This window comes from Schistocerca cancellata, chromosome 3 (assembly GCF_023864275.1).
Source record: "Schistocerca cancellata isolate TAMUIC-IGC-003103 chromosome 3, iqSchCanc2.1, whole genome shotgun sequence".
In the NCBI taxonomy this organism is placed as follows: Eukaryota; Metazoa; Arthropoda; class Insecta; order Orthoptera; family Acrididae; genus Schistocerca; species Schistocerca cancellata.
In genome coordinates, this window is record NC_064628.1 from 127,659,535 (window position 1) to 127,686,365 (window position 26,831).

The 26,831-nt window shown below is 40.9% G+C and overlaps 1 protein-coding gene across 1 annotated transcript in view; it reads left to right on the forward strand.

Moving 5' to 3' along the window:
* The window catches only part of LOC126174743 (protein MAK16 homolog), a 72,010-nt gene extending 46,324 nt beyond the window's left edge, over positions 1-25,686 (forward strand). The window contains exons 6-9 of the mRNA XM_049921063.1: positions 12,325-12,423; positions 16,935-17,054; positions 24,687-24,755; positions 24,845-25,686. Of these exons, the coding sequence (XP_049777020.1) occupies positions 12,325-12,423; positions 16,935-17,054; positions 24,687-24,755; positions 24,845-24,988 (432 nt within the window). The 3' untranslated portion in view covers positions 24,989-25,686. The remainder of the gene's footprint in view (positions 1-12,324; positions 12,424-16,934; positions 17,055-24,686; positions 24,756-24,844) is intronic.
* The last annotated feature ends 1,145 nt before the right edge of the window (positions 25,687-26,831 follow it).

Consider the following 26,831-nt stretch of genomic DNA (forward strand, 5'->3'; position numbering starts at 1 on the left):
CGATACAGCTACAGTAGTTGAGTTCGAGTCGTAAGCTTAGCAGTTAAGCTTTACCACGTAGCCATTGCTATGCGTCAGGCGCTCCGTCCATATTTATACGGGTACCCTTCCTTTTTCACGTGCTTCGTCTGGTTTGAGTCGATTGCTTATTTTGCTTTGATCTGATAAGTGTCATTTTCTTTGTTATAGGTGTTTGCGTCACTCTAAGCTGAAAATGCATTACTGCATTGTGTCATGCATTGTTTGTCGCATTCTGATAGTGCGTGTTTACGGCCTGTCGCGGCTCGCAGCATGGCTTGCTTTTGTGCGCGCTATCGCCGCGTACAATTAAAAAAAAAAAAAGAGAGGAATCGTCTCATTAGCGAAACAATGGCAAGAGACTGCTATTTGTTGTTACTCACACTGCTGCTTTCTTTGATAATGATCAACAAGAATCAAATAATAGACTGCATATGATAGAACATGTTCTGAACGAGAGTTAGGCGAAAATTTTTCTCTGTTTGAAAATCTTTGCGGCCGCTTCTTTATTACATCAAATTCTGCACAGAAATTAGTCATCTTAGATTTAAAGATCTAGTCACTTGGCGTGCTTCATTTCTGACTGTATCACTATTAGGCATAAGAATAATACGAATATAAACATGACACGATACGTATATTCTTCCGCGTTTGCTGTTGTCTCACTCTAGTTTCGTAGTTTATTAGGCAGATAGGATTTAAATGAGATAGCAGCAAACACGAAAGAATACATGGCAAAATGTTTATATTCGTATTATTCTTATGGTGAAGAAAATACTGAATGTGATTCAAATTTCATCAGGTTCCTATTAGCAACCAACTCTTCTCACAGATAGGAAAAAATTCAGAACGTAGAGTTGGCCATATTGACAAACCTCCCAAACAGTCTTGCCAGTCAGATTTTCGTAGTACACTGAAATTGTGCTTCATTCGAAGATGAACAATACGGAATTTGTATTTACTTCGTTGGATTATGTATGAAAATGCAGTGGTTGAAACTCGCGGCGTAGAAAAAAAGCTCGTCTTCCACTTTTTTTTTTTAATTTATTTACTGACGCAGAAGTTTTGGCGCCAATATTTATCTTTGTGCCTACAAAGCATGCCTGCGTAGCGCTACATATATTCGACGGCAGAAGTTAGTTGTGGCGGCACATACCAAAATTTTTCATAACTTCCGCTTCCTTTGCACTCGATTCTAAGCCGCAGATGGTTTTTTGGATTACGAAAACTGTAAAAAAAGTGCGGCTTAGATTCGAGTAAATACGGTATATGAGGATTGGAACTTAAACAGTGGCAACTGTTTATTCACAACCGGTACAACAGAGTTACATTCTTTTACTGTCCTTCAGAGTAGTCACCAGCATTGTGTAGAACCCATTGCCAGCAATGTGGAATGCGTAGTATAACTTTAGCAGAGCCTGTTGTGTTGATGGTGCGATTGGAACAGTCTACTACCTGGTGACACTCTGGAACAGTTCTGAAGCGAATGCCACAAAGTGGTTCCTTCATCTTTGGAATCAAGCCAAAGTCATAAGGACTTAAGTCTGGGGAGTATGGTGGATGGTACAGTACTTCCCAGTCCCATCGGCCGAACAGAGCTGCCACAGCTTGTGCTGTATGCACCCGTGCATTGTCATGCAAAATGATGGGTGGGTTGTGCAGAAAGTGTTGCCGCTTCTTTCGCAAAGCAGGTTGCAGGTGATGCGCCAAAAATGAATGGTAATAAAACTTAAGTCCTTGTGACTTTGATTTGATTCTGAAGATGAAGGAAAAACTTCATGGCATTCACTTCAGAACTGTTCCAGAGATTCAACAGGCAGTAGACCTTTCCATTCACACCGTCAACAGAACAGACTCTGCTAATGGTATACTAAGCCTTCCACATTGCTGGCAATGGGTTCTACACAATGCTGGTGACTACTTTGAAGGACAGTAACAGGTGAAAACATGTAACTCTTTTGTATCAGTTATGAATAAATAGTTGCCACTATTTAAGTTCCAACCCTCTTATTAATATCTTCATAAAAGGCACAAAAAGGAAAGGCAAAAGAAAATTGGACTTGCAAATAATTTCCAACAAAGGATAGTATTTACAATGTCCATGAGGACTCTGCAAATAAATTTCCAGGTATGGATAGTAATTAAAACATATGTGATTTTGTATTCCGTTAGTTTCAATCTGACTTTTGAGCAACCCTCGGCTGCTGCACACGAACAATAGATTTCCCTGTTTTTATGATGAATATCACTTCAATACGTGTAAATCATCATCTGTAATACAATGAAAAAAATCTAATTTTATGTATGAAGGTCTCATGTATGCTTTACATTCCCTGCCTGGAAATTTATTTGCAATTCCAAATTTTTCTTTTCCTTCGCTTTTCATACTGTTAATGAAAGTATCAATGATTACAATATAAGTAACATAATAATTTAAAATTAAAAAATAAGAGGTTCTGCTAAGGGACTTCACTCCACAACCCTCGGATTACCAATCTGAAGTCTTTTCGCTGTGCCAACCACTGACTGGAATCTGCTCTAACATAAATGACTCATGCGTTGTCTGATCCCTTTCAAAAATACTATTTTATCTAAATGCTTGGATATCAGGAGCTCCCACTTCTGTCACCTTCATTTCTGGCCAAGCCATGTATATACTGTAAGTTTGGATGAAATCAGTGACGATGACTAGGTGCAGTCCCATTGTTAGCCAAATACATTACTAACAAAAATTTTTGGCGTGTCATTACTTCATAAGACACAATGTGCTACTTGCTTGTCAGAAAGTAGGGCTCAAACAAAAACAAATAATCTTTTCCTTAGTGTCGTCTTGCAGAATGATGTCAATTACAAATGCAGGCTGGTCCGTAGATTGATTCTTCTATGCAATGGTATTATCATAGCAGTCTTCGTGCACTAGTTTCCGTACTGCAGGAACTTTTCAGTGATTCATGGCATGAGCAGAATGATTAAAGGTATTGATTTGATTTCAACAGGAGAGCTAAAACAGCTTAGGTCTAACCTGTCATTGCCCACACCGAAACTAGGTTTATTGTGTGGTATCGCTCCCTGTATATCTAGTAAAGCCAACCAGTGCCCTTGAATAGTGCAAGGAGTCCCTCTACCAGTTTTTTGTTAGACACAATTTCTTCAGGTCTAGTTGTCCCGAAGATTCTGTATCTTTTACTCTCCAATGCCATGCATTCAAAGATTAGGTGTGATGCAGTTTCTTCACCCTCATCACAGATCCTACATTTAGGGTCCTCTTCCATTATACCCATTTTTTGTAGGTGTTTTTTGAAGTTCCCATGGCCGGTCATCAGTCCAGTCATGAGTTTGCTCTCTTTCCTGTTCAATCCCAGGATTACAGACCTTCTTTTAAAACATGACTTAGGCATCATTACCTTACCATGTTTTTGTTTATGGACCTTGGTCCAATATCCTATGTGCTGTTTCCTAAGCCAGTTCCGTAGTTCTCATTCGACATAGCCTTGGTGATTGTCAAGACAGGTTCCGGTCCAATAAATGGAGTAGTTGCCCCCATCCTAGCCAGTCTATCAGCTTGTTCATTGCCACAGATCCCTGAGTGGCCAGGGACCCACACTAGGTACACTCTATTGCTTCTCCCTAGCTCCACCAGAACCCTGTGGCAATCTGCAACAATCTTAGATCTTGTTGCAGGAGCTGCCAATGATTTCAGGGCTGCCTGGCTGTCTGAATAGATGTAGATGCTACGATCATTGTAGCACCTACTCATATTCTCCTCCACACATGCCCTGATTGCAGTAATTTCGGCATGGAATACAGAGGCCATTTTCTCTAGAGAGATGCTGCTCTCCAGTCTTGGCTGAACCCTGTGCAACCCTGCCTTGATCTGTTTTCAGTGAACCAGACAATGTCCCCCGTATGGTGTCGAACTGTTTTCTCCCACTGCTCCCTACTTCCAATTATTATGTTGTACGGCTTGTCGAAGCAGTTAGGAGTTGTTATATAGTCAGCGGGCATTTCCCCAGCCATACCTATATTTACCTCATTCACTATGTTAGTGTGTGATTCTGGATATCCAAATGAGACCCAGTTTTGGCCAGTTTTAAGTCTGTATGCCCCAGCTGCTGCCTCCATCTTAACCCAAAGGTGAAGTGGAGGCATGTCCAGCATGGCTTACATTCCAGCGGTTGGTGTGCTGCTAATTTCGCCTGTTATGGCTAAGCAGGCCAATCTCTGCACCTTAGCAAGCTCTTTAGCAGCAACCCACTGTTCTACCTTCTTCCACCACACTACAGCCCCATAGGAAATCCTAGGTCTAACCACTGTGGTGTATATCCAGTGCATACCCCTGGGGCTTTGGCCCCAGTTTTTGCCACAAGCCCTCCTAGTACTAACTAAAGTGCTTCTTGCCTTGGAGCAGATACTCTTAATATGAGGGGTCCAAGTTAGCTTCTCATCCAAGGTTACCCCTAGATATTTCACTGTCCTCTTCACTGGTAGAGTTTCATCGAAGAGCTTTAGATTCCAACTTGCATGCTGAATATGTCTCTTCGTAAATGGCACCATGACAGTCTTCTTAGGATTAACTCTCAGATCCTGTTTAATGCACCATTTTTGCACAATGTCCAACCCTCCTTGTGCCATGTTCCTGACTGTGTCAGTGAATTTGCCAAGGTCATCTGCTTATCCTTGGCAGAAGCATTGTCTGGAATTTAGTTTCTCAATGAGTTCGTTCACCACTAGATTCCACACTAGAGGAGACAAAACTCCTCCTTGTGGGCAACCTCTAGTTGTCTTCCATAAAAACACGGGAGAACTGCTGGATATCAGTAACATCCTGCCACGATATTTCGGCGCAGAGTCTTCTGGCCATCTTCAAGTGAGTGCCACTGTAGTAGTACTGGCGAGTATGCACTGAGCTCCGCTATTTAAAGCCTTCTGAGGTGACATTGTGCATGTGCTGCTCAGCGTGCGCATTCATAACGGCTCCGTGCGCTGCACCTCGCGCTCTCCACTGTGAAAGCCAGGCGTGTCGGTATCAGGTCGATTTCCATCTTTATGCAGATAACTACGTCGGCTACGAAGTTTCTCTATAACAGGATTCCAAGCAGAGTTTAGCTGATAACTGCTATCTCGATTAATGGGAGTCTCGTTGTCAGACAATCTTATTTCCACAGATTCATTGATAATCGAGCTCCAAAAGTTTGATGTATGGGCCAAAATTTTTGTGTCATTGTAATTAATGGAATGGTCTGTGGAATTATCAATAAATCGGTGGAAGTAAGATTGTCTGACAACGAGACTCTCATCAATCGAGATAGCGGTTATCAGCTAAACTCTGCTTGGAATCCTGTTATAGAGAAACTTCGTAGCCGACGTAGTTATCTGCATAAAGATGGAAATCAACCTGATACCGACACGCCAGGCTTTCACAGTGGAGGGCGCGAGGCGCAGCGCACGGAGCCGTTATGAACGTGCACGCTGAGTAGCGCATGCGCAATGTCACCTCAGAAGGCTTTAAATAGTGGAGCTCAGCGCGTACTCGCCAGTACTACTACAGTGGCACTCACCTGAAGTTGGACTGAAGACTCCGTGCCGAAATATCATGGCAGGACGTTACTGATATCTGGCAGTTCTCCCGTGTTTTTATGGAACAATCAGTATGTCGGGAAAGCTTTAAACATCACCTCTAGTTGTCTTAATTACCATCTTTTCATTCATCATGGTAGCCTCTACCTTCCTTCCACTAAGCATGGCTCTGGTCTACCTACATATAGTGGTCCCCAGATCATGCACCTCTGCTGCCCTTACCATGGAATCGAAGGTCGTGTTACTAAAGGCCCTCTCGATATCCAGGAAGATGCAGAGGGCCATTTCTTGGAAGTGAAGTGCTTTTTCCACCTTCCCGACAAGTTGGTGGAGAGCTGTTTCACATGATTTATCTGGTTGGTATGCGCGTTGGTTCAGGTGTAGAGGGACCCTGCATAGCCTCCTCTCCCCAACGTATACATTAACCAGTTTTTCCAGTGTTTTGAGAACGAAGGAGGACAGACTGATTGGTCTCATATCCTTGGCCTTGGTATGATCAATTCTCCCTGGCTTTGGAATGAAGGCAACCTTCACTGCCATCGAAGCATTGGGAATGGTTCCTACTGCTAAGCTAACCCTAAATAGCCTGTGTTGGATGCTTATAAGCTTTCCTCCTGCCTATTACAGGAGAACTGGCAAAATTACATACCAGCCAATGGATTTTGTTGAAGTTCACACACTCCTTGGCCGATTCCCAGTCCTCTCTTCGAGTGTCTGAGAACCGTTGTCTCTCTGGGGTCACATACTGGTCTGTGTTATCCGGCAGAGCATATTGAGGAAAGTGAGTTTTGAGGAGCAATTCCAGCATCTCATGTGCTGTCTTTGTATATTCACCATCCTCCTTCCTCAACGTACCTCCTGGATTGGTTGGTACTATAGTGAGAATCTTGTGAAGTCTGGCTTGTGCAGCCATGTCTTCCACTTCCTCACAGAATGCCTTCCTGGATGCCTCCTTTGCCTGTCTTATTGCAAGGTTGTAACTGACAAGGGCCTCACGATATTTAGCCCATTGTCCTTTGCGTCTCGCAATATTAAACAGTCTCCGTACCTGTTTTCTTTGCATTTCCAATTTGTTATTCCACCAAGGAACACTCCTATTTGTGCACTTCCTGGTGATTGTGCAGTTGCCTTGATATGAGGTCACTATGGCACGCGTAACAGCCTCTGCTACTGCCTCAAATTCTACTGGCTTCCTTATCGTGGTTTTAATTTCCGATAAGCCTAAGTCAAGGTCCCTCCTATATGTCTCCCAGTCTGTTTTCCTGGGATTTCTGTAAGTCATGGTCTGTCTGAGTCCCATTTCAACCTTGAATTTAATGTACATGTGGTCCGATGAGGATGGCTCCAACACCACATGCCATTGTTTGACATAACTACCCATCGTCATGGAACCAAATGTTACGTCAATTACTTCTTCCCTTCTGCTATTCCTGAATGTAGGTTCATTGCCTCTATTCAGGACCTCTAAGTTGTTAGCTAAGAGGAATTCAAGAAGGTACCACCTCTACTGTTGGTGTCCTTGCTGCCCCACACTAGGTTGTGGGCATTGGCGTCGCACCCCACCAGCAGTTGGTCACCTTGCCGATGGCAAGTCTCTACCAGTCTCCTCACCTCCAAGGGAGGGGGAGAACTGTCTTCGTAAGGAAGATATGCTGAGGCCAAGACAATTTCCCTCGTGATACCTTCCTCACATTGCTGCATTTTGATGGTCACTAAGTCCCTAGAGCAGAAACCCATCATTGGCAGGAAAGAAATGCCGTTTCTAACATAGATGCATGTTCTGGAGTTTCTTAGATTTCTAGCATAGATCAGTTTACCTCCAGTGCCTCCGAGGCTCGATACACCCCCTTTGTGTAAATAGGGTTCTTGTATCCAGGCCACGTCCACTTCCTGTTGCCCCAGGCAGTGGTTCAGGGCAGCAGAGGCCTCTTTACTGTGCTGCAGATTAATCTGCAGCACCTCCAGGCTCCGTCTTACTGCCATCTTTGAGAACCCTGACGGTGACCTGCGAGAACCCTAAAAACAGTTTCAGGTCCTGCTCCCACATCACCTTCAGGGACTTCTCACCTAACTCCACCATCAGGGTTTGTCCTTCCAGAGCAACGCTCTGGTTAATCACTCTCCAGTCTTCTGTCGGGACTTTTGAGTTCTGGGCCCCTATTTTCCCAAACAGAGTCTTTGGGGAGACTTCCTTAAGGATCTTGTGTACCCATAATGATATCTTTGCGGTCTTAAGAAGCTCCTCTGCCGTCTTGACCAGCAGCTTCGCATCTTCTCACGGGGACATCATGGGCGCCTTGTCCTTGAGCCATTCTACTGTGCACCCCCTAACAGACAAAAATGAGTGCACCATGGTCTAGATAGACCCTCCTGAAGTTGGGACCTGGGCCAGTGTCCCCCCCCCCCCCCCCCCCCAATCTTTTCAGAGGGCCATCTGTACTAGTTCCTCCTGCTGTGAGGTAATGGCCACCAGTGGATAACCTTCCTGGATAACTGCCATCCTAAAAACTGAGACTGCAGTACTATAGGTCTGTTTCCCTATTTCTTGCCTCAGTTTTTTCTGGACTCGCTTATCCAGGGAGGAGGGAGTATTTGATTCCTCCCTTATCTGCTTACTACCTGTCTCTGACATTGTGGGGGGTCTGCGTGTCCCCTTCAACCTGAGACAGTTTTTTCCTGGGGGTCTTCGGCTCTAGTCCCTTTACTTCTCTCCATTTGTGTTTAGGAAGCCATTCTTTTCCTTCCTTTTCCCTCTGTTCCCTGAGTAGCTTCCTGCTTTGGGCCCCAGACAAGCCTTTAATCTTAATCTGGTCTAGCTTCTCGGTTACAGTTCCCACTTCTGGCTCAGGTGTAGACCCTGATTCAGTAGTGGAAGTGCCTTCCTTCGGTTCAGTCCCCGAAGTTTGGGTTTCTGAGGTCTCAATTTGCCCCTCAGTTTCTTTTTCTGTAATCGTGTCCATGTTGGTCCCACGAGATTTGGGGATCTAGAAGGTCCACACCACAAATATCCCGTGCGGTGTAAGGCTAATTACTCAGGGAGGTCACCCGGTATCCCTGAGGCTCTGTTTGCGACACATCTTTCCATGTGCCACGCACCCCTCAGCACGGATCGCATCACACCTTGGGTTGGGTCAGGGAATAGGGTAGGACTAGGAGTGGATAGGGAAGAGGGGACGCTGTGGGACCCTCTTACTCTGATCCATCGGCTGAGGCCTTTCCGGCAGTAGGTCCTCTACCTTCGGCATAGCTCTCAGCTTCCCGCGGATACGCAAGCCTCTCCACCCGCATGGACAGTGCTTCATCAAGGTGGTGTCCCCCAGAGAGGGATTAAAGGTATTACTCTAAATTTCTCTGAAGCATTTGAATATTGTAGATTGATGTGGGTGACTAATTTTTTCAAAGCAAAATTGTATCGAATAACTGTTCACACTCATCTTTCTTATACTGTGACATTTCGTGATGCTAACTGATCTAAAAGTGTGGCAAAACTAAAGATATTTTGAGTAGAAGTGGTAAAGTAGTATTTTATTCACTTTTTTTTAGTTTGTAACAAGTTCCTATTTTCTTTAACTATCAGGGAATTGTATATAAAAGCTATATGTAATTGTTTTGGAGTTACTTATGGAAGATACTAGAAATGAAAAAAGTCTACAAGGTAATTGCTACTCTTATATTCATACACCGATGTCTTACAGCATTTTAAGGAAAAAGGTATTCATTGCACAGAAGCAAGTAATAGACACATGACGACCATGCTTGAACCTCTAGTAAACAGTTCTTCTAACAGTAGGACTTGACAAAAGCTTTATAGTACATTTGATCCTGTATGGAGTTTGTCAGTGTGACACAGAAAGGTGTAATATATTGTAACTGAATAGACAAAAAAAAATCCATTCACCAAGTGGCACCAGGAGAACATGCACAAAAGTTAACAAAATGTGCAAGCTTTTGGAGCCAGTTGTTCCTTTTTCTGGTGGCAGGGTTGAAGGGCGGAGAAGGGGGATGAAGCGAAAGGACCGGCATGAGGTTTAGGAACTGAGGAGAATTATGGAAAAGTCGTCCAGAACCCCACCCATAGGAGACTTACTGGGTGCTGGGGGGGGGGGGGGAGGTAGGGGCAGGTATAAGAGGAGGAGAAACCAATTGTTGGGGACTCTCATGTGCATAGTTTGCGGAACTGGTGTCAGAGGGGTAGGGGGCGGGGGGGAGAGAGAACAGGCACCGATGTCATGACTGTCACGTTGTAGAGCAGGCCCTGCAACAAGATATTGTGTGTTGCCAGTATACACCCTCTGTCTATGCTCATTCATCCAAACTGATAACAACTTGGTGGTAGTCATACCAATGTGCACTGAAGAGCCAAAGAAACTGGTGCACCTGCTTAATATTGTGTAGGTTGCAGAAGTGCCGGAACACGAAGTGGCATGGACTCAACTAATGTCTAAAGTAGTGCTGAAGGGAACTGACACCATTAATCCTGCTGGGCTGTCCATAAATCCCTAAGAGTACGAGGGGTGGAGATCTCTTCCGAACAGCACTTTATAAGGCATACTAGATATGTTCAACAATGTTCATGTCTGGGGAGTTTGGTGGCCAGTGGAAGTGTTTAAACTCAGAAGAGTGTTGCTGGAGCCACTCTGTAGCAATTCTGGACTTGTGGGGTGTTGTATTGTCTTGCTGGAATTGCCCAAGTCCGTCAAAATGCACAACGGACATGAACAGATGCAGGTGATCAGACAGGATGCTTACGTGTGTGTCATCTGTTAGTCGTATTTAGACATATCAAGGGTCCCACATCAGTCGAACTGCACACACCCCATACAATTACAGAGCCTCCACCAGCTCGAACAGTCCCCTGTTGTCTCCATACCTGTACATATCCCTCTGCCCGTTACAACTTGAATTGAGGCTAGTCCGACCAGGCAACATGTTTCCAGTCATCAACAGTCCAATGTTTGTGTTGACAGGCCCAGTCGAAGCATAAAGCTTTGTGTCGTACAGTCATCAATGGTACGAGTCGGCCTTCAGCTCCGAAAGCCCATACCGATGATATTTTGTTAAGTGGTTCGCACACTGTCACTTGTTGATGACCCAGCATAGAAATCTGTAGCAATTTGCGGAAGAATTGCACTTCTGTCATGTTGAACGTTTCTCTTCAGTTGTCAGATATTCAATGTTTTACCAGATTCCTGATACTCACAGTACACTCATGAAATGGTTATATGGGAAAATCCACACTTGATCGCTACCTCAGAGATGCTGTGTCCCACTGCTCGTGCACTGACTGTAACACCACGTTCAAACTCACTCAGATCTTCATAACTTGCCATTGTAGCAGCAGTCACCAATCTATCAACTGCGCCAGATACTTGTCTTACATAGCCGTTGCTGACAGCAGCGCTGTATTCTGCCTTTTTACATATCTCTGTATTTGAATACTTCGCATGCCGTACTAGTTTCTTTGGCGTTTCAGTGTAGAAGGCCAAACAGTGTTTACATAGTAGCTGGTATAGGAAATGCGTCTTTTTACAAATGGCTCTCAGTTCGACAGTATATGTTTTGCCAGTTACAGGGCCTGTATATGTGTTGGTAGGAGGCTTAAAGAGGGCAAGTCTTACCTTAGGGACAGTAACAGATGTAGGAGCCATATGGGAGGGAAATGGATGCAGAAGGAGCATAAGGTTTGATAAGGATATTGTGGAAATCGGGGGATGTGTTGAAAAGCTGTTCTAGATGTGATGGGCAGAATATCAGGCAGAACGGACTTCATTTAAAGACATGATTTTAGGAAGTCATAGCCTTGTCAAAGTAGGTGATTAATACATCGAAGACCAGGATAGTACTGAGTGACAAGAGATATACTCCTAAGTTATTTTTTGGATGTATCAGCGGTACCAGGATTGAATGTGATGGCCTTGGAAATCTGCTTTTGTACTGGGCTGACGGGATAATTACATCCAAGGTAGACTATGGGGAGAATTATGTTTTGTCAGTAGTCTCTGTTGTGCTTATTACCCTATCTTCTACTCTTTAAGCTCTGAGGTTTTCATATCTTGCCTAGTGCAGCCTCTAACAACCAGTCTTTCCTTCTCATCCCATCCGGTAAGTCTCCCTTGACCCGGTGTTCTGGGCAACTTTCCCATAGTTTTCCCCATTTCCTAAACTTCACCAGTCCTTTTCCTTCATCCCTCTTCCTTACACTTCAACCTTTCCACAAAAAGGGAGCCACTGGCTCTGAAATCTTGCCCATTTAATTAACTCTGATGCATTTGCTCCTGCTGCTACATGAGTAATTTTTGTTTGTCTATAGAGTTGTGTTATATTTTCAGAAATGGATTATTTTCATTGACAGATAGGAATAAGGTATTCACCCACAAAATACTGATCATGCACCCACTGATATAAAGAACTTGATAAATAGTAAAATTAACTTCAAACACAACCTGAAGGCATATCTGCTTGAAAATTTCTTTTACTTCATGTATCAATTTTTGAATGTTCAGATATGTAGTAGAATGAATGTGTGCTCTGAGAAAATGTGCTATATTGGAAAACTGACTTGTTCCAAGTCATAGTGATAAGTAACAATTATGATCCATAAAGCATAAAAATAACTAAGTAGTACCTGTGTCTCACTTCTCATATGTGGAGGATCTGTCTGATTTCTTTTTCAGATGTAGTATGTATCTGCTTTGCATATAAGATACTAAGACCTTTTTATCCTTGCAGCATGGTGATATATACAATTTCCCCCAGACTGCATTTGATAAGGCATTAGAGAGAGAAGAAGTTGAGGAAGAGCGAGATGAAGAGGAAGAAGAAATAGAGGTAAGTCAAGAGCTTTTTGAAGTATTTCTGTTAACAGGTCTGTTAAAAAATGGAAACAATATTTAATCAGCTTGTTTATGTTTTGTCTTTATCCAATTCAGAGGACTTCTGCCCTCTATTTATGTACCTGTGAGTGCGGTGTTTCCACTCATCTGTGCAGCTCTGGAAAGGTTCTCTTGGAATGTCCTTCAGGACATGTGTTGAATTCTTATTACTGTTATGAATAGTGTCCAGATTAAAATCTCTTAGAACTGTTTTTAACTCTGGAATCAAGAAAGTCACATGGAGCAATGAGTGAGCAGTGTGTTTGTTGTGAGAGAATAATCGTACAATTCTTGCTTATTGACAAAGCTAAGTGGGCAGCTATGGTGAAGAAACGATGAGTTGTCTTTTCACAGCTGTGGTCTCTTCATGTGAGTTTTATCACATAAGTTTTGCAAAACACTTGCATCATGACAATTATTGGCCATTTGACCTTGAGGGGAAAAATTCTAAATGCGTACTGGATTGAAGCAAAAACTCAAAAACAAAGTCACTAGGAACTGTTTGGTTCTTTAGAGTACAGAGATCCTTTGTCAGTCCATGATATAATGACTGGACATTTGTCTCAATGTTGTGGCCAGACCCAACAGTCTTCTGTTCTCTGATGATAATGCTGTGCATTTCTGTTTTGTCATCTTCATTTGATTGAACTAGTTTGTCGCAAACATTCCTGTTGCTCCTTGGTCATTGTGCAAGGAGCAAGCTTTGCTGCCACTCAGTACATTTTCAAACATCTTATAACGTGGATCAGTTGTCATTTCAGTCAATTTTTCTAATGGACAAGAATTGCTATACTTCAGATCCTTGACTTTGTCAGGGTGAGCTCTACTAACTGAGGTCAAAATATTCCTTGTCAAGGATCATTTTCAAATGATGGATAGACAGTTTTGAACTGGGAGAACTGTTTGTATCCCTGCATTTGATCTGCTTGCCTGACAGCTCCTTTCAAAACTTTAGTTGTTTCTGTATTTGTTTCCCCCATTTGTGCATAAAATATTATAGTGCAATATTCCTTCCATAAATCTTTCCTCCTTTTGAAATTTGATCTTTTGATCACATAAATAATAAAAAATAATTTCAGTTTTGCATCTCTCCTAATTTACTAATGAAGAAATTTTATAAGGCTGATTTCTTTAGTCACATCTGGTGCCATAAGGAAACAGTCTCACTTTGCTGTGTATTTTGTGATATTTCTCATTTACTTTTAGAATAATTATTAAAACTAAACAGAGATGATTATAGCTCATTTAAAAAGGTTGTGCATTTTGACAGTTTGGTATGGATTGAATGGAGGGAAGTGTAGTTGTGAGCATTTGCTGAGAGCACCATAGGGCGGCGATAATGCCAAATGTACCTTAACTCACAGCCATTAGCTAGCCACCAGGCAAAAATTCTTTTGTGGTAAAGGAATGACAGTTCTGAACAGAGCAGTTACATCATTGAATCTTTTATACATACAGTTACAGCATAAATGGAGCAAACATCTTCCTTGGATATAGAACTGGAGCCAATTGAAATGACCCTATCTTAAATGTGTTCTTCCAGCAGCCCTCACGAATCCATGCCTCATAAACTGTCTTTGTGGTATGGCTGACAATTTTAGACCAGTCCTGTGGAGTAACCGTTGCAGTGGCTTCGTATGTTAGCATTTCAACCTCACTGAGCATGAACTTCTTGTTATTTTTTGCCACATTACCTTTCACGTGGGACCATAGATTTTCAGTTGGATTTAAATGCGTGTGACGTAAAGCAAGCCAGATTACACTATTCCCTTTAGCATTTTGCCAGTTCACCAACCTGGTAACATGGTGTTTTTGGCTTGTACAGTGCTGCGAACACCATTAACTCTGCATTATTCAAGCCAGGTTCATCTTATCCAGTGGAACAATCCTTTGTGCCCGGAGCAAAATATCTGCTTTCCTCCACTGCATTGTTGGAGCTTTATCCATCATAACAGAGTAGTATGACACATTGTCCTTTTCTGTTGTCAGATTCAGAGGAATATTTTGCAGCAGAACATTAGCAAACCTCTCCATGAAAACTTCGCCATTCTTTTCCTGATGATAGTTGTCTTCATTCCTGGAACGGAAGAGCAATAAACAGTTTGGAATGAAGCTGCAAGCAGAGCCAGTGTGAACGATGATGACCTTGCAAAGCCTAAACACCGCTTTCATTGTTCCTTGTGCTGTGTGGTCCATTCCCCCTTTGTCAATGTGTACCACACATTAACTCACTCCTTGTCCAGGCACATAATGTCTTTGAATGAAATGCTCTTGATGGTGCATAGATATTGGCATCTCCAGGCCACTATGTAACTTCTCTTGCATTGAATGTCACAGACAGAAACTTTTTGAGCTGAATCCAAGCTCATAAGACAATTTCAATGTGATGAGCTATTGCCATTGAACAGCTCTGCTTCTTTGCTTTTATGTAGAGTAGAGTACTCCTTGTGTTGATAATAGACACACTCATATTTGCACATTGCATCCTGTTTGAATGCATCCATCTTGGGTACACATATGTCGTAATTACTTTTGTTGCTCAGAGTTTCTTATAAAGAATGAACTGGTGTTGCTTCATCATACACACCTTCCCTTCTTTCTCCTTCCCAGTTCTCAAATCCATAGATTGGTGAATGTTAAATACCACTGCTGGTCTTTCCACCACTCATGTAACATCTAAAATCAGTCACTATTACATTCAAGTCCAGAATAACTTTGCACAGCCCACGCAAATTCATGGCCGTGACCATGGATTGGAATTCCCCTTCTAACACTTGATATCTTTACAACTGGTGAAAATGCCCTTGGACACCTTCTTTTATTGTGAATCTCATGTTCAGATATGCTGCACTGTTGTTTTTAATGCAATGCCAATAAAAAATTCTTGTTCACAACACCTTAAGACTGCAGAACACTTCAGCACCAAAAAATACCACTTTACAACTAGAGGTGATGAACATGGATGCATGTAACGTGTGACACCACACGGTATTGTTTATCCATGGTGTGGAAACGGACATGCTATACCAACAGAACTCTTGGTGGCATGGTAGGAAAAGCTGGCTCGCCATTCTCTCATGTGGACCAAAAGTCAAAAGTTGCAACTAATTTTAAATGCACTGTAGGCATACGTGTTTCATTCCTGTCAGTGCCGAAATCATAGAAATTTCCTGATAACACAGGTTACATGGACTCTGCTTCATGAAAGTTCAAGAGACTTTCAGTGGAATTGTGATAGTTTGTAACCATAAATAAATTGTAATAATGTTTCATCCTTAACACTAAAAGATTAATTCAGAGTATAAACATCTGATGCTGATAAATCTTCGCTTCCTTAGAAGTTTTGAATACAAGAGAATTGCTGAAATCGAAACGGGGGGAATTTGTTGGTTTAATCTGGTGCAACTCTGAAGAAAAATATATATAATATAATTTAGACATGTGGAAATCTATTTGTAAGTAGCAAGTGGTATATAGTCTTGGTGTTTGATGAGGTGTTTCAGGCTTTCTTTGTGAAATTGATGATTTACAAGTTTTTTGGTTTTTAGTAGAGGATCTTTGTAGAATATTTCAAGAAAATTCCCTAATTGTCTCTGTCAGTGGTTTAATGCAGATTTTGTTGCTTGCTGTTTGGACTCCAGCCAAGCTAAACTATTCAGTTTGGGTAGAGTAAAAACAATGAGCAATGAAATCTGCATATGATAACTGCAAAAACGAGGGAAGATATCAAAATATTGTGCAAAAATAAAGTTAAGACTTGGCTGCAAACCCAAAAACTAGTAAACTAACACCATACATGTTTCTTTTCTAGATCAGTAAACAGTTACTACTGTCATAGTCGAATTTGGTTTAATCCACACTCAAAGATTTATGGTCAAAATTAAATTGTATACACATATATTAAATTATATCTAAAAAAAAAAGATGATGTGACTTACCAAACGAAAGTGCTGGCAGGTCGATAGACACACAAACAAACACAAACATACACACAAAATTCAAGCTTTCGCAACAAACGGTTACTTCATCAGGAAAGAGGGAAGGAGAGGGGAAGACGAAAGGATGTGGGTTTTAAGGGAGAGGTCTGCTTGTGGCTGTGTATGTGCGGATGGATATGTGTGTGTGTGCGCGCAAGTGTATACCTGCCCTTTTTTCCCCCTAAGGTAAGTCTTTCCGCTCCCAGGATTGGAATGACTCCTTTACTCTCCCTTAAAACCCACATCCTTTCGTCTTTCCTCTCCTTCCCTCTTTCCTGATGAAGCAACCGTTTGTTGCGAAAGCTTGAATTTTGTTTGTACGTTTGTGTTTGTTTGTGTGTGTATCGACCTGCCAGCACTTTTGTTTTGTAAGTCACATCATCTTTGTTTTTAGATATATTTTTCCCACGTGGAATGTTTCCCTCTATTATATTTATATATTAAATTAGATGGATACTTGCCAGTGAGATCAATTGTTTCCTGTTCTTAGGCTGAAGTAGAGTACGAAAATGAATTGGATAAAGAATTGGAAAATGATCAAGAATATGTCATGGCTGGGAGCAGTGATGAGTATGAAAGTGAAGGCAATGATGACATGAATGATGAAGTGGTAAGTACAGTAAGCATTCTGTTTCATAAGTAGCTACTTTCTCTAAAATTGAGCATTAGAAGACTACATATATTACATTTTATATGTATGTTGTACATTCATGTTTGTTTTTGGCATGTATATAGTGTAATCTATGGCATATTCACCATTGTTAACAATGCATTTGTACGCTTTTATGATAAATTTAATGATAGTCACAATCTTCTTTGTTCCTTCACCTGCTGAAATGCATTGCATTTTTCCCTTCAAGCAATTACTTCCCAAGTTGAATATGGGAATGGAAAGTTATTTGTGGAATATTAAGACAGTAATAGAAAAACTAGTGGTAATAACTTACTTAATAGTTCACCGCATATCAACACGCACATTAACGAAATGGAGAACTTCATTAGGTTTTGGTCAGACCTTCTTCAGATCTGTAGTGCGTGGACATGCCACCCTCCCCCTCTTGCCTACCTGCTGCCAGAATGAGCTCACCACTGCTACGTTTCTATTCCCTGCACCTCCTGCCTCTTCAAATAAGCCGTTTACCATCATTCCCCAGCATCTCCTCCTCCTTTCTCTCCTTACCCTGGTTGCGCTGCAATGCAGGCACAATTCAGCTGTGCAGGTGCGTATGTGTGTTTCTTATGTGTGTGTACCCTATAGCTCTGAAGAAGGATTTATCTGAAAGTTAGCTGTGTCCTCAGTCTTGATTATGTTTCCATAATTGACTTAGTACGTCTCACTATTCAGTGAATTGTTTCTTTACTCTTTCCATTACTTACTTTCCAACTTTATAGGGACAGTATTAACAAACTAGTCAAAACCTTACATGGAAAATAAAACAAGTGAATGACCACTCTCTGTACAGAGGTGGAAATGGGCAGTGGACAGCACATAAAACATGGAGATTATTGTTAATCAGCTATCAAAATTACATTCATCACAGCAAATAGATACAGATAAAGAATGTATAAAAATGCAAGTTTGATAGCCAAGTAACAATAACCTCCTCCTACTTGCGTATGTCTGTGCAACCCTACAGTTCGTCTGTATTGTCAGTCTCCATCTGATTCTTCTTCTTCTTTTTAAAGTGTGGTCTGTTCCGAAATACTTGCATATGTTTCTGAATATTTTATTTTATCTGCTTGTTCTCTTTAAAGGATGTGGACATCGTATCTTGTCCAGAGACTCTCCTAATAATTTTAGACAAATGATGGTCATGATGGTTGTTTTTATAATTAATTATTGAAGGATGTATAAAATTGTTTGGTAAACAATGGATTGAATAAAAATATGAATTAGGATTGTGAATGAAACAAGAAGTTTACTGTAGACAGTCACTGTTTATTTCCGCAACACAATTTCAGAACAATGGTTTGTGGAGCAGTTTGACTGAAGATGAACATAAATGTAAATGTGAAAGTAAAGTAACAAATATAGAATACAATCAATGGTCACAGGCTCCTTCCTCATTCATGATAAATCACATATAAACCATCGCTGCAAACATTGGTTGATCATAAATTGCATTTAGAACTAAGAAGTGCAAAGAATGCATAGCAAAATGAAAACACAATTTTGGAGCAAGATTGTGGAGATTTTTGTCTGTGTAGATGAATAGGTCTGTCAGTGTAAATGTCCCCAGTGTTACATAAATTCTTTTCTGTCAATATAATGTATGCACATCTACAAGGGCTGTTGAAAAAGTATCTGAAATTTTCACACAGATGAGAGTGTGTTACAACTACTTTAAAGATGGTCACTCATCAGTGAAGAGTGGAGCACATTCAGGTAGGCCCTCAGCATCCACAGATGAGGTTGTTACTAATCACGTAAGGATCCTTGTGATGAAGGGTAGATGACTCACGATCAGAGAACTTGCACACAAGGTTAAAATTAGTGTTGGGTCCATTCATTCCATTTCATAGGAACATTTTTACCTCAGGAGGATCCCAGCAAAATCTGTGCCACACTTGCTGACAACTGAGCTGAAGCAGCATCGTTTGGAGATTGCATGGGACAGGCTGGATACTGTGAACCGTAATGCCAACGTCCTTAACACAGTGATCGCTGTGATGAGTCTTGGGTCTACAGGTATGACCCAGAAGCAAAGTTCCAGTCTTTGCAATGGAAGCATCCATTGTATCTGAGACGAGAAAGGTGAGGCAGGTCTGCAGCAGTGTGAAAGTCATGCTGACCATCTTTTTTCACCCCAATGGCATAGTCCATCATGAGTATGCCTACACGGTACTCTTGGCAATAAGAGGTAATACCAAGATGGGCTGCACTACTTTTGTGAAACAGTGAGATGCAAATGGCTGGACTTTGGGGTAGCAGGCATTTGGCATCTTCACGAAGATGTCCATAAACAGTGTGTGTAGTGATTGCACTTACCTTTCACTGCACACCAACTGGAGCTCTAAAATGTTCCATTCAGTGAATTGGAATTCAATGCCCTATCCCTTTGCCCTATTACAGCCCCGGGGTCAGACCACATTGACAACCAAATCAGTGGATTGTCAGCGTCATCTGCTTATCATCTCCAATCGTATGTGGAGCGAGGGTGAATTCACATCCCAGTGGTGAGAAAGCATCATTGTCCTGGTACTGAAACGGGGTATGCGTCCCCTAGAGATAGACAGGTATCGCCCAATTACTCTCACCAATATTCTCTTAAAGTTGCTCGAATGCATGGCGAGCCACCGGCTGTGTTGGCTCCTCGAGTCTCTGGGCCTTCTGGCTCATTCTCAGACTGATTTTTGCCCAGGTTTTCTGCTGCTGTTAATTTTGTTTGTATGAAGTCTGCCATCTGAACAGCTTCTGACTGACGTCAACACCTTGTTGCTATCGTCTTCAACCTACAAAAGGCTTATGAGGCAACATGGTAACACCACATTCTCACTACCTTGCATTAGTGGTGTCACCGGGGCCCACTTCCACTTTTTATCTAGAACTTCTTGTCACACTTTACTTTCTTGGGTTCAAGTTGATGCTTCCCACAGTAGCCCGCTCCCCCATACTGAAGAGAATGGGGTCTTGCAGGCCACTGTGTCAAGTGTCCCTCACTTTCGAGAGACCATCGATGGTCTGTGACAGCAGTAGTGGGTTCTTCAGTATCACAATAGTACAGCCGTGTTCTTCTTGCTTCATGTTCCTCTCCTTTATTTTTGTTCACTGTGAGATATTGAGGACAGTTTGGGGAAAAATTGATGGCACAGATTCAACCCGAAAGTTATGCCATTGTTTTTCATCCAGATTTTGCATCGAAACATTTGGTACATTTCAAAATATCTTCATTTGGAAAATGTAGTTCGCAGACCTGAGAACCATTTAAAAAATAATGGTTAGTTAAATGCTCATTCCAATGCATTACCTCTGCAGCTCATCGTCTTATGGTAGCGTTCTCACTCCACGCGCAGGGGTCCCTGGTTCGATTCCAGGCAGGGTCAGGGATTTTCTCTGCCTTGAGATGACTGGGTGTTGTGCCGTCTTCATCATCATCATTCATCCCCATTACAGTCGGAGGAAGGCAATGGCAAACCACCTCCACTAGGACGTTGCCTAGTCAGCGGTGTGGGTCTCCTGCATTGTCCCCTATGCTCCTTGGAGTTTGGGACCCCATCCTCATCATCATTATCACGAAGATGGTGTACTTGCTCATTGTTCTCCGTTAATTCAGAGTTTTTTAGTCAAACACAACATGGCTGTGATTTGTCAGTCTTCTTGTTTTCCTGGCCTAGCACCAAGTGACTTCTGGCTTTTCCCTAAACTGAAAAATACTCTGAAAGGAACAAGATTTCAGAATGGTGAAGACATGCAGATTTTGATGGAGCAGCTGCACACTATACCAAAAGAGGCTTTCAAAAGATGCTTCCAGCAGTGGCAGCAGTGTTGGGGGAGGTGTGTAGGAGCTGAATAGGACTACTTTGAAGGTGACTAGTGTCAGACAGTTGTATCTAAATAAAGATTGATTTTATAAATAAGTTAGATACTTTTTGAGCAGCACTCACATGTGACCAAGTGATGTGTTGAAAACATTATGTTGCCAATGGCAGAAAAATTATGCAGAAATAAAAATTTACATTTTATTAATGTGTTAAATTTTCTGTGTGGGTGTGGCCGTGGCCGTGTGTGGGGGTGAGGGTGGGGGTGGGGTGCACAAAATTAATAATGTAGGCCGCGGTTGAAACAGACATGATGCTATTTTCAGTGTTGTCATTTTTGTCAATTAGCATGGACTCGCACTCTTTACTTTGTTGGTGGTATGCTTGGAGTGTTCCAAGGGTGTTTAGTTTTTTGCTTTTAGACAGGATATATATAGGATGTTGGTACTTAATGTTATTAGCATGGTGTTTAGTTTCAAGCAAGTGGTTGGCTCCTGCTGATGCATAATTTTTTTGTTTGAGGACATTGGCAATCTGACGTTGAAGTACTACACAGAAATGGAATTGTACTGAAGATATTACTTTCCATTTGTTTTTTGTGCTGCGATTGTTTTACCATTACTGTGGAACTGTTATAGCGATTTTCAATGGCCGTTTGTTTTATTATTTCCTTCTACAAAGAAATTATACATGAATAAAAAATATCCTATCCTAAGACGATAATATCTAATGAGTCCCAATCATCTTGTGGTGTTGCAGTTCTGGGTAAAACAAAACTGTAAAGGTGTCTTGCATAAGGTGGAATTCCTCGTCCTATAATGAGTCACAGTTTAAATCTGCCAACTCGTACAATATCCGGGTATAACACTTTGTAGATATATGAAAAGGAATGATCACTTAGGCTCTGTCATGGGTAAAGCAGGTAGTAGATGTAATTTTATTGGTAGAATACTGGGAAAATGAAATCAGTCTACAAAGGATGGTGCTTACAGATCACTTGTGTAACACATTCTGGAATGTTGCTCCAGAGTGTGGAACCTGCACTGAATAGCACTAACAGGGATATTGAACATATACAGAGAAGGGCAGCCTGAATGGTCACAGGCTTGTTTGACCTGCAGGAGAGTGTCACAGTGATATTGAAGGGACTGAACTGGCAGACTCTTGAAGATATACATAAACTATACCGAGGAACCCTACACTTACATAGTTTTAAGAAACGGCTTTAAATGATGATTTTAGGAATGTACAATAACCCCCACTTATTGCGCCCATGGAGATCGTGAGGATGAGATTAGACTAATCACAGCATGCACAGAAGTATTTAAATAACCATTCTACCTGTGCTCCATATGTGACTTGAATGGGAAAATACTCCAATAACTGATACAATGGGACATATCCTGTGCTATGGACTTCAGTGGTTTGTAGAGAATAGATGTAGATTTATTTAACTTCAGACGTGGTAGTTGAACTACTCTGGTGACCATATAGCGGAATTCTGCCATTTTGGGGGTTGTGGGGTGATGAGAGATGTTGTGGATGGTAGTGTGGTCCTCAGCTCGTGGTCGTGCGGTAGCGTTCTCGCTTCCCGTGCCCGGGTTCCCAGGTTCGATTCCCAGCGGGGTCAGGGATTTTCTCTGCCTCGTGATGACTGGGTGTTGTGTGTGATGTCCTTAGGCTAGTTAGGTTTAAGTAGTTCTAAGTTCTAGGGGACTGATGACCATAGGTGTGAAGTCCCATAGTGCTCAGAGCCATTTAAACCATTTTTGATGGTAGTGTGAGTTGTGGTAGGTAGTGTTTGTTGTGGTAGGCTTTTCGATAAATTTCAAATTGCTGTCTATTATTCATTACTCTAACATTCAGGTCTATAAAGTTTATACTGTCATTTACTTGGTGCTCAACTGCAAACTTTATATTTTCATGGTAGTTGTTGAACAAATGGTTTAACTCATTGATGTCATTTTTTGTGCCATTAATTGAAATGAGGATTACTACTACTTATCTGTAGCTGTTAGTAACGTTTTTGAGGATGATAGTGGTCGGAATTCAGAATGTTGTCTTCTAAGTTGTTTGTAAATATTTCAGCTACTAATTTAGACAGGTTTGATCCCATTGCCAGGGCATTGGTTTGTTTGTAGAGTGTATTGTTGAATTTGAAATAATTTATGTGTGTGTGTGTGTGTGTGTGTGTGTGTGTGTGTGTGTGTGTATGTGTGAGAGAGAGAGAGAGAGAGAGAGAGAGAGAGAGAGAGAGAATTCTGACAGGGTGGAATTACACATCATTAGACTGAGGGGTGTTAACTCTGTACTTGTCCTTCTTGACTATATTTTTACAGTAACTTTTTGTAGGGATAATATCATTCTCCATTCATGTTTCTACTTGTATTGAGAGAGATAGGGAGGATGGATTTCAGTTCGTTTGCCATCTGGCAGGATCACTGATTTTCATTCATTAAAAGAGAATTCATATTTAGTGAACCAATTTAGTGCCACATTGAACTTAATAATGTTGGAAAAACTACTAGTCACAGTCTAATCCTAACGCTTTTCTCCTGTTCAATAAAAGATTTTAGAATGTTTTGCGATAGTGAATACAAAAGATCCTCCATGTGAAGTTTTGAGTATTAGAAACACATCTCAATTGTGTTAATGTGTGGTAGGCACTAAGGTGGCTTCAAGCAAGAAATTTCATCTGAACACAAGCAATTTGGATGTGGAAAACAATTTGAATAAGTACAAGTTTTTTAGTTTTGCAGAAGTTGAATCCAGTTTTGAAATATTAAGTGTTGACTATGACTCTTGCTTGCATGATTAAATTACAGAGTGTGCACAGGGAAGTAAAGGAGACAAACCACAAAATAAGACTTTTATTTGTGAAAATATAATTAATGTGAAGGGTTTTGTAAAAAGGGATTGTATGACAGATGCATTTGCAAACATTTCCATCAGACTGTAAAGAAGGTTTTAATTCTGTATGTCTGTTATTCACAAGCTTTAATGACAAAAAGCATTTGTATTTGATAAGCTTATTATTGTTATTGATCATAGTGTGTTGTTTCCAAATATGGAAAGATTATATATGTACACATTCAGTGTCTCAGTATGAACTGAAGCTGAAGTTTAACTGCTTTCTTCTGAGAACCCGCATGGATGTTTTTTCACTGACAATATGACTTTCAGTAACGTATATTTCACTTATTTTGTAGATTGAGGTAATAGTTACTATTCTGTAGGTTGACGTAATATCTGCACTTGGAAGAGACAGGTTCCTGCAGTTATTAATAATTCAGATTTTATACCATTTCCTATAGCATCCTGCAGTTTAATTTGTTTGTGTGGTACCTTTCTCCAGACAGCTTTAGAAATTTGTAGCAATAAATTATTTAAATGATTTACTTTCAGTATAAACCATTAGATCAGGCATTGCAATGATTTGACAGTTGATGCACATTTGAGAGGCACAGAATAGAAATACAGTATACTTCTGATCACTTGTGCAGAATATGCACGGTATTTTTGGTAAGGCAGTTGTCTGGATTGACCTTTTGTGATCTCATACACTAATGCGTTTGTGTAAATATTGAGTGTGTGTAAGGGCAAGCGCAGGGATAAACAGACAGTAGTGCCAGAGTCACAGCAGTGCAGATAAAAGCATGTAATTTTAGTTTGTACAATAATTTTAATGTGTAATTGCCAGTATTGCTACAAAAATTGGATTTGTTTATTTATCCTGCTTATTTCTTCTTCTTCTTCTTCTTAGGATTCAGACTCTGGACATGTTGAAGTGGTAGAAAGTGACATTGATATATCTGATACATCAGATATTGAGGCAAGTGTTGACCAGAAACTTAGTTTCTGTAGTGCAGTTTTCATAATTTGTTTAGCCAGTTTTTTTATTAATGATGATCTTCTTTGCAGGATTTGGCAGCTAAACACAAAAAAAGTGGTGAGCCATCAACTGCCAGTAAAAAATCATCCAAACGCCGTGTTAAAAAGTCTAGAAAGCCTCATGTTGAAATTGAATATGAGCATGAAATGGCTACACCCCTTAGGACAAGCTGATTTGTAATGTCCACACACTTAGTATTTAAATGATCTGTAATTTTTGGATTGTAAATAAACATTTAATTTTTCATAATTTTTATCATTATTGAATCTTGTTTAAATGACACAAGTAACCAAGTGAATGCCTCCAATGCTGTGAGCTGAGTAAAGCTTGGATAGTATCACTATGCTGAATTGAATGAAGCGTGATGGGGTGGCACATCATCTGGCAGGACTTTGGAGCAATTTTTCTCTTTAAATTAAAAAGCATGAAGGACATAAAATGATGTTGCCTTGTGTTTGGGTGAGATGGCTGGCACTTCCAAATAGTGCAAGTTAAGGAGTCCCTATTAAAAACACTAAGAAAATGGTACAGGAAGAAGAAAGCATCTCAAGAGTAAAAGAAAAGGTGTATGTATATAAGGTGCCAAGATGATAGTGAAGTCCGAATGCATTAGTACAATGAGGGTCAGCATAGTTGAGTCTTAAGACAGCGCTAAGGGGATTCGAGGCCATGAATGTTAAACGAGTGAAGGATGTGATTCAGTTAAAATGAACACACAGATTGATTGACCTTGACTTATAATTTTTTTGAAAATAATTATTATGGCTCCACTTGTATGGAACTTGCATTCATTTTCAAGTAACAGATTTGTAGAAAATATAACATTCAGTTATGTGAAGCCAACACTGTTCATGCTATTTAAACTGTATCTATACAATGTGGTGTGCTGAAATACATCCAGGTTGTAAACATCAATGACTTGTTTGTAGGTTATGCATAACATTAAAGCATCAATTGCCTCACTCCTTGATGCCATAGTGTATATGTGCAATTTAAATACAGTGAAACCTCTTTATAACATTCCTCCATATAATGTTTTCCTCTATATTACATCTGTTTTTTTCGGTCTCGACTAAAAGCCCATATAAACAATGTTAAACTTTCCTCTTTACTGAGTTTCCTCTATATTACAATTTCCTCTATGTAACGCTCATATTTTTGGAACCCTGGTCAATTATTTACCTCTTTATAACGTTTAAGTACTGGATGTAGACACATAGTTTTCTGCTCTGTGGATTCACAATTTGCACTGGCTCAGAAAGCTAGCGCTCAGCGTGTTTCATATGTCAGTGGCAGAACCTGGTCTCATGACATGTGACGCACATTCTGCTTGCTATCTTTTTGGTGCCATTTCAGTTGATGCTTTGTATTAGTAGCGTGTTGTGTGAGCTGAGCAGCAAACAGTTTGTGTGTCTAGTGAGAGTGTGTCTTCGATATAACTTATTTTTTAAGCTTTCATCGGTGGACATGAGTGAAAAGTGGAAGAACATTTCTCTGGAAGAGAAGTTTTCTGTTGTTAAAAAAGTGAAGGTATCTCCTGGTGTGGGTCACGTGGAGCTAGTGGAGCAATTTGAACTGGCCCCCTCAACACTCAACACTACTATGAAAAACAGAGTGTCGATCATGGAAGGGTCTGAGAACTGTGGAAATTCTAAACGTATGCGTGTGAAACCATTGTCTTACGACGAAATGGGGGAAGTTTTATTAACTTGGTTTCAGCAAGCACATGCTGCAAACATTCCTATAAACTGAACTATTCTCAAGGAGAAGGTGCTTCAAATAACACTTCAGGTAGGAATGGAAAATTTTAAGGCGTCCAATGGATGACAGCATCATGGCGTTGCATACAAAGTGGAATGTGGAGAAAGTAAAAGTGTGGACGAACCAACTGTAACTCAGTGGTTGCAGACTCTCCCTAATCTGATACATGGCAACAAACTTCGTGACATTTATCACACTGATGAGACGGCATGTTTTTCAGTTTAATGCTGGATAAGACATTTACTTTTCATGGGG